The sequence below is a fragment of the Scyliorhinus torazame genome, chromosome 10 (assembly GCF_047496885.1).
Source record: "Scyliorhinus torazame isolate Kashiwa2021f chromosome 10, sScyTor2.1, whole genome shotgun sequence".
In the NCBI taxonomy this organism is placed as follows: domain Eukaryota; kingdom Metazoa; phylum Chordata; class Chondrichthyes; order Carcharhiniformes; family Scyliorhinidae; genus Scyliorhinus; species Scyliorhinus torazame.
Window position 1 is genome coordinate 170,658,995 of NC_092716.1, and position 12,760 is coordinate 170,671,754.

Here is a 12,760-nt window from a genome sequence, read left to right on the forward strand (position 1 = left end):
TTTAATTTCTGCCATTGGAGGTTTACTATCAACGGCTTTTGTGGAGTGAAATTTCCAGGATAGGAGCTCCATGATGGACTCATTGTGAATCAGTAACCTGTTTTACATGGTGCATGATTCTCAAAAGATTTTTCCATTGACTTCAATCTTGTCCTTTTGTCTATTAATGCGTTATCCCACTCTATTTTTGTGAATTTATGAATTTTCTGAGGAATTGAATATTGTGATAAAGTTGTGTTGCATGGTAGATTGAAAATATTGGGCACGATTCTCCGGCCTCATTGCGCTCTTGCTCAAGCGTAACGAGGCTGATGAATAGTGGTGAATAGCGGGAGAGGCCAAAAACGAGCTCCGCGCCGGAGCCAAACAGTTTGCAATGCAACTGGCCCGCTCCCATCGACGGAATCAGGATCTCGCTGTCGTGTGGCAAGAAACCAATTCTCACCACATAAGCCCCATTTCCGTATAATCAATGAGAGCGACCCCATATCCAACAGCCTCTTGTCATTCAGAGGCCTCACCAGCAAGTGCTTATGCTGGCACTGATTAGTACTCCTTTTGAAAAACGTGAACTTGGCGGAAGGGCTTATATAGGGAGCTGAGGAGCCATCTTTGCTGATCGGCAAAGAGCACGGGGGCGCTGGGCTTGCCACCCCAGTGCTCAGCAGGGGGGGGGGGGGGGGGGGAGGTGGTGAAGCTCAGCTAGGGGTGAGGGATCCTCTGTCGGGTGGTCCGCCAAGGGGGGGGGGGTGAGCAATCGGTGGGCAACTTTGTGATCATGGCAAATACCATCAACTCCTTGGGAGTTTCAAAGAATGAGAGAATGAGAGGCATCCTTATTGTGACATATCGGAATCTCTGGGGGCTTGACAGTGTAGATGCTGAAGTTTTTTTTAATCCTTGCTGGAGAGTCTAGGACCAGTGCATAATCTCAGAGTAAGGGGTCACCCATTTAAGACAGAGATGGGGTGGAATTTCTTTTCTCAGAGGTTAGCGAATCTGTGAAATTCCTTACCGCAGAGGGTTGTAGCGGTTGGGTCATTAAGTATGTTCAAGGCTGAGACAGACAGATAATTAGATGAGTAATAATCTTATTGAATGGCGAAGCAGATTCGATGGGCCAAATGGCCTACTTATGCTCCTACGTCTTGTGGTCTAGCATAGGTGCCCTTGTAAGGAGAAGCTAGATAAGCACAAGGAGCAAAGGAAGTAGAAACATACAGTAATGGGGTGAGATGAAGAGGGGTGGAAAGCGGCTCATCTGGAGCATAATTGCCACCGTAGACCAATTGGGATGAATGGTCTGTTTCTGTGCTGTGGGCTCGATGTAACTCAATATAATTTAGAATTATTTCAGGTAACTGGTTAGTGTTGACAAGAATGGCTGCAATCAGAAGTGGAAAATGTCATGCTCTACCTCTGTTGAGGTGCCCATTATTGGAACAATGCAGCAGGTATTTTACTTTGTAAATTGAACATGTTAAGAGCATATCACTGATGTTGAAAATGGTTAAAGGGGTAGAATGGTGCCCGTTTTCTGCTTGGACCTGGAAATGTTTAATGAAATAATTAGAAGGGGTCAAGAAATTAGAATAATGCACAATTTAACTATTGCTATATACAATTTACAAAGATGTATATTTTGACGAACTTTGACAGCATGGAGTTGTTAACCACGATAAAAATATGCTGTATTGCGCATTGATACAATTTCCTCTTCAACTAACTTTTAGGTAGCAATGTCTCTTGGCCTATGGGCGATTCATCAGTGCCTACTTGTTAATTCCATAATTTTCCAGACTATTTGGGGATTCAAATAGTTCTGACGTTAATTCCAATTGGAAGGAATCGGATGTTAGATGATGCTCCCAATCATCCTGCCTTATGATCAAGAAGGAATGAAGAATGATTTGGCTAGCAACTTGTAAGGAAGACTCTTGGGAGGGAAATTGAAGGGCATTTCCAGAAACTCAGTTGAAATATCTGATAAAATGAAGCATTGCTTACCTTGCTGTCTCTTTAAGCCTCTGCTAGAAGTAGCTGTATTAAGCTAACATTCAAGATTACACAATCATAATTGTCAGCAGCAGTTAACAGCTCAGATGTTTGGAAAAGGAAGTTTCTGGATTTTGATAAGCCTGAGGGGACACTGTTATTTGCAATCTGAAACATGTTCCAGAGAGAAATGATGCCACTGTCTCACAGAAAAAAACATTCTAATATCTTGATATTCAAGGTATTCAATTTACTGAGTACAGCACACATTCAGATACACTCCCTGGATATAATACATCAAAAGATAGACCCCAGCTTTTATTGACAACTATTTATGTGACCTTTGAAGAGAAAGCAAGGCCTGTGATGGGCTAGAGTCTCCTCTAATTGGCTGGAGAATTCTGCTCACAGTTATGACAATTCTCAGATAAAGATAAGGAGAGGTCAGAGTGGGTGGAGTTCTTCATGGAAGGTTGTAAGGCTTTCTGCTTTTCTGGTCCCATGCCAATCTGGCTTACTTGAGGTTATATCATGTACACCTATGCAACATTTCTAGCCTAAATACATAGGGTGCGATCTACTGGCTGCGATGCACACGAACAAGAGCGCAGCGTGGCCGGTAGATCCCGGGAGAGGCCTCCCAGGGGCTTCACGGCTGCCTTTATGCCTTGCGGGATATATCCAAGACCTGCAAGGCGTCGGAATCAGAATCCCACCCAAAAGGGGTGTGACCAAACGTGGACCTGGCAGAACGGTACCCAGGGCGGTCTCCCAGGCCATGTGAGGCCCCCTGGATGACCAGGGATCGTGCAGGGTAGCTCCTTGGCCCTCCATCTCGAATGCAGGCACCTTGACACTGCCCAGCTGGCATCTTGACACTGCCACCCTAGCACTGCCAAGGTGCCCAGGTGGCACTGCCAAGCTGGTGTGAGAACCTCCAGGGTCCAAGATAGCACTGCAAGTATGCCCAGGTGCTAGGGTGGCACTGCCACGGGTCAGGGCCCTATGTGGGTCATGTCCGTGAAAAGAGGGTGATGGGGGGAATATGGAGTAGGTAAATAGGGGCCTCAAGGAGGGTGGGGGGGCAGCGGGGTGGGGGAGGGGGGGCTAAAGAGTGGGGTGTCCTCACTTGGGGGGGGGGGGGGGGTTAATGCCCATGTGTGTGGGGGGTGACCTTCAAAATGGAGCCCAATCTTGGAGTTCAGTGCTGAAAAAAATTTGAACTGCAGGCTAAACCAGTGAGGAATTCCCCAAGGCCCAAAAACCTGACCAAGTGTCACTTGATAGCGGTGGGGAACTCGCTGGCAGAGCCAACGCGAAACTCCCTGAAAAACCCGCCACAAATTAACTTAGAAATGTTTCCGTTAAATTCCACCCATAGAATTAAAATCACATTTGAAGTAATTTGCAATGGTTTTCCAAATGCTGCAAACTATTGGAATTAAGACTGACTCTTCTGAATCTAACAATAAAACATGAATAATTTTCAGAGGTTCTAGTTACCAAATCATATACTAACCTGGACAAGTAGGACAACAATCCAGCAGGGTGGGTTTCTCGCATGTGACGGGAGGGCATTCAGGGGTGATGCACGTTACATTCCCTAACTGGCAGAACCACAAACAGTTGGTTATTACTTAGCCAGTTAAAAGTAATAAAATACTGGTTTTATTAAAATTAATCACCTTTCTATCAGTAAGTTCTTTATCCTTGGTATTTACTCGAGTTGTCTCGATGATATGGATTCGTAACTGAATTGGAGATACTGTGGAAATAGCTTCCATAACCTCAGTGCAGCAATGATTTAAGGAATCGGAAATTGCAAAAAGATTTCTTGACACTACACCAGTTATGTGAGGTGACTTGAACACTACTCCAGGGTAGTGGATGCCTGGAACTCGCTACCGGAGGAGGTGGTGGAAGCAGGGACGATAGTGACATTTAAGGGGCATCTTGACAAATACATGAATAGGATGGGAATAGAGGGATACGGACCCAGGAAGTGTAGAAGATTGTAGTTTAATCGGGCAGCATGGTCGGCACGGGCTTGGAGGGCCGAAGGGCCTGTTCCTGTGCTGTACATTTCTTTGTTCTTTGTTTGTTTGTATGTCAGTTTGAAAGGCTAAAGGCTGGGAGCAGAATGATTTTCTTCTGCTATTGAACAGCGAATGATAAATATTTTGGGTACTGCTACTGAAGGGATCACAGAAACTTTAAATTTAAAATAAAGGCATCCATATGATACCATGAGGAAAATATGACATTTGAGGACTCCATGTCTCAACTGCATTGATTTTACTACATGAAATGCTTTATCTATAAATAAATTTAAGTCAGAACATATAAATAAGCAGAATGTTAATTGCAACACAAAGAGAAATTAACTTCCCACTCATTTACAGTTGTCACTTTTTGCATTTCAGTTTGAGAAAATTAATTCACAGAAAGAATATATTTTAAGAGAGAAGGAAGGGCTGCAAGATTACAAAAGGTCAGATTCAGCAGGTAGGCAAGGAAACAGAGATGCATTTAAAGACTAGAAACAGAGATAAGCAGAGGAATTAGAGACCGGCAGTTATTACATATTGCTGAAAAGAGGTGTTGAAGTTTTTTGTGTTGCACTCATCAGAACCAACACAAAAATGGCAAATTTCATCAATCAGAACAATTTGTTCGACAGGTGAAAAGAATGCTTGAGGCGTTTAAATTGTTGTGATCATTTGAAATTTGCCATCCTTGCAATAGCCTGATGAGTGCAAGACAAAAAGCTTCAGCAACATCCTTCTTTTCAGCAATATTCAAGTCCTGAACTTAGAATTACATTGAAAAATTGATGATTGAGAGATAAATATATTGAAGGATTGCGGATGTCGGGGCAGACCATTTGATGGTGTAGAGACTGAGGGAGTGGCTGGAAGAGCTACACATACTGAAGGGCTGATGATAGAGCAAAAAACATAATACAAAATACAATTGAAATGAAATAAATGAATGAAATGAAGGAATGAAAATGAATGAAATGAAACGAATGAAAATCGCTTATTGTCACAAGTAGGCTTCAAATGAAGTTACTGTGAAAAGCCCCAAGTAACTTCATTTGAAGCCTACTTGTGACAATAAGCGTTTTTCATTCATTTTCATTCATTCATTTCATTTCATCTATATTTTTCATTATGTTTTTTGCAATGAAGGAAAATAAATCAAGACAGATACATGTTGAAATGTCATGACTGTTCAGTTTGCCATACAAAGCGTCACAAGATCCATGGCACTATTTGAAGAACAGCAGGGAGTCCTCCTGGCATTTTGGCCAGCAACCGTCCCTCAATCTAAAGATAGATTGTGGAAGATCACAGACCTGAAACTTTAACTCTCTTTCTCTCTCTCTACAGATGCTGCCAGACCTTCTGAGTATGTCCCGAATTTGTTTGGGGGGATTTTTTTGGCTGTTCTTGCCAGCAGGATCTTCAAGTCCTGCCAACAGTGAATGTCCGCTGCTGGATTGATTCAATGGGAAATCCCATCGACAGCGACGGGATCAGGAGATCCTGCCACCAGCCAATGGCAAGAACCATGCGATGTAGGGGGTGTGGAAAATTCTCCCCTTTTGTTTTATTTTCAGGTTTTCAACAGCCACAGTATATATATATTTGCTTTTTATTACAAGTAGGCTTCAATGAAGTTACTGTGAGAAGCCCCTCGTCGCCACATTCCGGCGCCTGTTCTGGGAGGCCGGTACGGGAATTGAACCCGCGCTGCTGGCATTGTTCTGCATTACAAGCCAGCTGTTCAGCCCACTGTGCTAAACCAGCCCCTATTTTGTTTTTCCAAAAGATTGATTAACTGGTCATCCATTCATTTGTGTTTGGTGGGATCTTGCAATTCTGGCCACCAGTCTGTCTACATACAAATGGTTACAATGTTAAAACATCATTCATCAACTGAAAAATGCTTTAAGTTGTCAAAAGACATCGGCCGGAATTTTCCCGTCCCTCCTGTCGCCGGGGTCATCAGCTCCCGGCAGAGTCAATAGACGCTTGAATAACTCACCGCATCTGCCGCAGGGGCACCCACCGCAGCCGGTCCGGAAAATTCCGGCCATTATAGAAATGATTTTTTTACTCTATCATTCTCTCTCATCTTAATCAGGGTAGGAGTTATACCCAACTCCGAAACTGAGGAAGCCTGGGGCTCTCCTATCTCTGAGTGGTATTTTAACCCAGCACACTGTTCCGGTGTACATGAAGGTGATAATCTTTTGGGACACTGTGTCATCACTGTTACACATTTGCAGCCTTTTACCAACAGGATATTCTACTTACAATGCAGACACACAGGGTACAATTGTCATTGGAGGGGGAGAAAACATCGTCATTGTTCACAACCAGGCCTTCATAGAGACACTCTGAAATAAATTTTAAAAATCACTGGAATAGTAGAACCCTGATAAACACAAAAACATCATATATTACCATCTAATTCTCTTAATCTGTGCTATGTGTGGTTATAAAAACAATTTGCCATAACAGTACCCTGAGAAAAAGTAGCCCACCCCATGTTAAAAGAGGTTTCAACAAACTATGAACCACCAAGATAATCTCTGAATAGACCGCATCATTTGCTGACCGGCCAGATAGATCAAATTGTACAAGCTAAAACTACTTTTTTGAATTCTTTCAAAGGATGCGGGTGTCTTTGGCAAGGCCAGCATTTGCTGCCCATCCCTAATTGTCCTTGTGTGGTTGAAACCTATCACTCCAGGGAGCTATCTCTCAAATACAATTGATACACACTGTCACATGTTCCACAGCACTGTCCTTCCTCGGGGACCTGATGGCTACAAGAAGTTTCGCAGACAATAGGTTGGCAAAACACCTCCCCTTCCTGAAAGATCAAGAGCACGGAGTCAATGTCAGATCATGATGCAAAAATCCATTTCGTTTATTTTATTTCATTATAATGATCAGAATTAACATATAACAAAACTATTTAAAGCATTAACAATAAATACCTGGTCACGATCAGATCATACAGGGGTTACTAAGTTGAACGTGTCTGAGAGTAGCAGAATTGTCCCATTTGACACAGGCTTGATGTTCCTCGAGTCTCGTTGGGGGGGGGGGGGGGGGGGCGGTGGCTGTTGCCCAAGGATTATACCCATATTCCCATCCCCCACTACATATAACCACCTTTGTCACCAGCTCCAGTCTTTCCTTCAGACAACGGGCAGAGTACACTACCCGGAATGTTGAGGCCTAAGAAACTCTTTTAAGGCAACAACTGCTCTTTTCAGAATAAATTTTATACGGTGTTACTAGAAAATCATCTCTCCAATGTGTCATTCTTTTTGGTAATGACCAGATTTGAGCATGGTAGTTCAGGTTTATCTGTCCTATAGAAACATATATGCCCATAAACTCTTTTACACAAAATGGATTCCTTCCTACATTTTGCTCAATTTTGTACTTTCCAAATTATTAAAATACCCAGTGGATTAAGGTCCAATTCCCAAATCCAAATCTCTTCCCGCATCTAGTGGTGCACTAAGGCAATTTGTCTGTTTCCATAACTAGTAATTCCCAGAGCAGGTTGCTAGTCTGTCGACAGGGGTTTATAGCTTGAGGGATGCCACTCCGCATCAAGCATGGCTGACCAGGAGTCTCTCCTGGTCTCGCCGCCAGCCACCGGTGTGTTTGGAAGGATTTACCAGTTGACACACTCAACCTGTTTGGCCATGTTATGAACGCACCTTGCTTGGCCATCAAGTCATGGAGTGGGACTCAAATCCAGAGCTTCTGGCTCAGAGGCAGAGGTGCAGCCCATTGTGCCACAAGACCTCCTGTGGATTAGGGTACCTTTCTGATTTTATCTTCGCAAGCACTTGACTCTGCTTCTCAATTATGACATCAGATCAACAACAGATTAAGTCACATTCAACAGGTCACCTTCTAACACTTATAAAAGTTAACATAGACAATAAAAGAAAAAAAAGCTGATCATTGGTTTGTAGGTTGGGTTGGGTAGGATGAATGGAGACTGATATCCTATAGATGTAGAGGTATCTTTAACCTGTAGCACTACTCCTTACCTGACAGGAGCAGGTCAAACAGGGTTGGGACAGTGAAACCCATGAACTATTATGAGAGTGGTTGTTCCCATTGTAAAGACAGGCTAGGAAGACAAAGCAAAAAGATTTGGTTCAGTACATTACAAAATATGAAGCAGCTAAAGTCCATTTGCCGACAAATAGTGGACAATTTATCCAACAATGAATTCAACTCAATATGTTTAATTAACTGAGAGCGAGAACTGACCACAGTTAAGGCCATCGAGAGTACATCTCCAATAATGGGCAAGGAATACAAATGGGGAAAGATTACTGGAGAAACCTAGCAGCTCCGGTCTGTGAAGAATGGAAAATAACATTCCTAGTCACTGACTACTCATCAGAACTCATTTCTGATGTTGAGACTGCAGCAGGGTAGGTGTATTCAAAATTCTGAGGAAGAGGTGGTAATGTACTGTCTACTAGATTCTTTATAACGTAACCCAGCATCAGGCACCTGCATGTTTATAAAAGATGAACAGCAATAAACTTAATATAGGAGGAGGACGATAAACTAACAGTTGCCAACGTGGATTCACCAAGCTCTGAACAGTTCTTTTTTCCCCATGAGGCTGATCTTCATGTTCTCCAGACACCTCTTTCTCAGGATTTTCAAGAGTGTCCTGATGCAGTCTGAACATCAGAACTGGTCAGCGACTTGGAAAGTTACCTGCCTTTCTTCACAGATGGTGCCTGAACTGTTAAGTATTCCTAGTCATCGGCCTGGAATGTTAACACTCACACTCCTTCCTTTCAATACAGCATCAATAAAGATAAATATTGAATTTCCTATCTGTTTAATTGTCTTGTATATAGTCTAACTGTGGTAATGAATTTGTTTGCACTAAGTTTTCAAATGTTTGACAGTCAATACCTTTCAGGTACATCAGTATATATGGCAGTCTGCACGTATGGTAGAATACATTGATTGACACTCAAAAGGGCAGAATTTTACAGTGGCCTGTGGGAGTGGGCTTGCAGGCAGGGGGACCTGCAAATGTCCATGGGTGCCTTTCAGCCCTCCATCCCAATTGGCCATGATTTAATCGGCGGCAGACAAGGTCTCCAGTGACCTGCCCGCACTTGCACCAACTGAGGCATTTAAGTGGCTACTTAATGGTTACTTAAGGGTGACTTCCTGCCCGGAAGCAATTTTTCTTTTGGCAGGAAGAGATCAGCAATGCCTTGTGGGAAGCTCAGCAGGAATGCTTGCTTGGACCTCAGGCCAGAAGAGGGGAGATGCCTCCTTTATCGGCTCTATTTTCCAATTAGAAGCTTTCTCACTGTGGTAGTATGTATTGGGGGTCATGTGGGACTGGAAGCCCTAATGTCATTGGCTGACAGATCCCGGGTCCTGGTTGGCCGTTGACCTCAAGCTCCGCCCTGAAGGCGGAGTATAAGAAGCCGGAGTCTTCCCCCGCAGGCCAGTTTACTATCGAGCTGCGGGGGAACAGACACGCTTAATAAAGCCTCATCGACTTCACTCTATTCGTCTCATGGAGTCTTTGTGCGCTACACTCACAACATCTTCCATAGCCCCCATCCCCCACTCGCAAGTGCTCCCCTCACTCTACCACCAGTCTCTGCATCCAGGCCCCACACTCCTTGATTCCCTCAACTCTCAGGGCCTCCTTTCCTGCTCCTGTCAAGAATCTCTCAACTTACCTGTCACCTCGCTCTCTTCATCTGGGACTTGATGTAATTCCAGCAGTAACCATCGACCCTAGTGATGTTGCCAAGAACACAGGGGTATCGGCCGTTCTCATTAGCCAGTTGCTCTTGGAGATGGGACTTGCTTCCCATATGAGGGAGGAAGTCTCGATCTGAGCCACTCAATCCTCCTCTGAGCTCTAAATAGTTGTTGGCAGCCCATCGAGGGTGGGGTGGAGTGGGGATGGTTTCCAGGCAAAGTAAACGGCACTACCCATGAAGTCCTGCCCATTATTATCTTGCCCCTTACCTCCCAGCCTGACACCTCGTGGAAATTGCACGCAGTTGTACAGTTTTCCACATACATGTTGCGTTGATGCCAGGACAAAGGTCTCCCAAGCTTGCTTTACTGTTGAGTATTATTGAGTAAGTTACTCTCGTATGGTCCTTCGATCTTGATCCACAAAATATGCTTTATGTCCACTGCACTCTCTCTCTATTTCTCAAAAAGATGGTGCACTCCATAGGATGGGTCCTTAGATCACTTAAGTTGCTGATTAGCAAGTTGAGCAGCGTTCATTCTAATTGGCTACTTCAACCTAACTGTATGCAAAGAATAATTTCAACCCTTGGTGATGTGTTGGGTGTTCTGGATCACATACAGGTCACCAACACTTGAAGTAGTGCAACACTATTTTATTACAAGGTTAACTATTTAAACATACTTGAACTGTGGGTAAATACGATACTCGCCTTAACTAAAGACCTTTGCCTTGTCCTAAGCAGTTGATGCACTCAGCACATGGTGAATGTCTGTGTTGCAGGCTGTGAGCTCTGTGCTCCTAGCTAGCTGCTACTCGAATGAGCGGGAACTCTGATGCCCCCTGTCTTTATAGTGCGTGTCCTCTCACTGGTGATTGGCTGCGGTGTTGTGTATGTTGATTGGTCCCACTGTGTGTCCATCTCAGTGTGTGTCTGCACCATGATATACTGGTGTACATTATGACACTTGGGAGCTCGATTCAGGCAGTTTAAACTCAGCTGTATCATATTTTCTACCAAACTGGGCTGGATTGAAGCCCAGCTCCATGAGGTGAGCAGAGCTGCCCACAGTCTCTTGAAAAATAGCACAAAACACAAAAGCAGTCAGATCTTTGGCACAGAATCCTGCACAAGGCTGAACAAAGGACTGGCAGACAGAACCATTTTCCAAAGAATTAGTGGGTTCCTCTATCCATACACGCATGGCATTGGATTATTTATGAGTGTAACCAAGCAGGAAAACTTAAATTATATCAGTTCCCTTATCTCATTCTGTGCATGGCACAGAGCAATAAGTATTTGTGCATTATTCCTTCCAAAAACAGCATGAAAGATAAAATCCCGTTTTCACTCCATGCTGTGGCCGATATATCACATTAACTGTCCTGAGATCTGGTTGAGTCAATGCGCACCACTTATGTTTTCATTAGGATTACAGTTTTACAAAAATTTTACTTCCCAACATTTTTTTAAACCTATTTAACCATTGATACTGCATCAACATTTCAACATCTCAAAGGATGTTGACCACCTTCTAGATAAGGATTCTTATCAAACCACTTCAAAAGAGGATTTTAATCAACTGAAACTTTGAAAAGAGGTAGACTTACCATATGGATCATTTCATTAAAAGGGTTCTCAGCATCAAAATCCCAAGTAAAGAAGGAGATCTCAACATCATGACCATGATCAAACGGCTGTTTCACTTTTAGGACACATTCTAAAACACAGTATCTGTGTTCCAATCCCTTTTGAAGAGTCATTCTCTTTGTTCAGACTCCTTGGGTGAAATTCTCCCCCAACGGCGCGATGTCCGCCGACTGGCGCCAAAAACGGCACCAATCAGACGGGCATCGCGCCGGCCCAAATGTGCGGAATGCTCCGCATCTTTGGGGGCTGAGCCCCAACATTGAGGGGCTAGGCTGGCGCCGGAGGGATTTCCGCCCCGCCAGCTGGCGGAAATGGCGTTTGTTGCCCTGCCAGCTGGCGGAAATGGCGTTTGGTGCCCCGCCAGCTGGCGCGGAAATGCGGCGCATGCGCGGGGGGGTCAGCGGCCACCGAGTTTCCCGCACATGCGCAGTGGGGAGAGTCTCTTCCGCCTCCGCCATGGTGGAGGCCGTGGCGGAGGCAGAAGGGAAAGAGTGCCCCCACGGCACTCTTTCGGTGCCCCGATGGGTGGGCCCTGATCGCGGGCCAGGCCACTGTGGGGGCACCCCCCGGGGCCAGATCGCCCCGCGCCTCCCCCAGGACCCCGGAGCCCGCCCACGCCGCCTGGTCCCGCCGGTAAATACCAGCTTTGATTTACGCCGGCGGGACAGGCAATTTCTGCTCGGGACTTCGGCCCATCCGGGCCGGAGAATTGAGCGGGGGGTCCCGCCAACCGGCGCGGCCCGATTCCCGCCCCCGCCCAATCTCCGGTACCGGAGACTCCGGCGGGGGGGTGATTCACGGCGGCCAACGGCCATTCTCCGACCCGGCGGGGGGTCGGAGAATGACGCCCCAGGTTCTGTGGGCGGGATTTCCTTCTTCAGGTGGGATGTTGATGCCGATGACCCTGTTAAAAGGGGTGGACTTGGTGACATCGCTTCCTTAAAAAAGATTTCCAAAGCTGGGAACGCGCATCTGAGGCCACACACAGCCCTGTTTTGTGCACTGAGGAGCTCCGCTCACTGGAACTTTTCAGTGCAGCGAGGGATCGGGACGCCATTTTGAATTCTGAAGCCTCCGATACAACCTCTGACCCTCGCCACAAGCCCCAGCAGACTATGGGAGGGTCCCCAGCACTCCTCCCCGCCCCCCCCCCCCAAAAAAAAAACTGCACAGGGCACCTCCAGCCCTATTGCCAGAGCACAAAAAGTGCCAGCCTGGCACATTGGTGTGGTGTTCTTTGTGTGTTGCTTATTTCAGGATGGTTGTCGTGGTGCTCACAAAGACCACAAAATAGCATGAACTTAAACAAAGCTATAA

General features: G+C 45.3%; 1 protein-coding gene across 3 annotated transcripts in view; it reads right to left on the reverse strand.

Annotated features, from left to right (window-relative positions):
• LOC140431033 (von Willebrand factor C and EGF domain-containing protein-like) overlaps positions 1 to 12,760 on the reverse strand; it is a 633,994-nt gene that overhangs the window by 138,791 nt on the left and 482,443 nt on the right. For all 3 annotated transcript variants that reach the window (XM_072518932.1, XM_072518933.1, XM_072518934.1), the window contains exons 18-21: positions 8,084 to 8,166; positions 6,789 to 6,879; positions 6,318 to 6,400; positions 3,515 to 3,602 (exon numbers count right to left, since the gene is read on the reverse strand). In XM_072518932.1, coding sequence (XP_072375033.1) covers positions 3,515 to 3,602; positions 6,318 to 6,400; positions 6,789 to 6,879; positions 8,084 to 8,166 — 345 coding nt within the window. The remainder of the gene's footprint in view (positions 1 to 3,514; positions 3,603 to 6,317; positions 6,401 to 6,788; positions 6,880 to 8,083; positions 8,167 to 12,760) is intronic.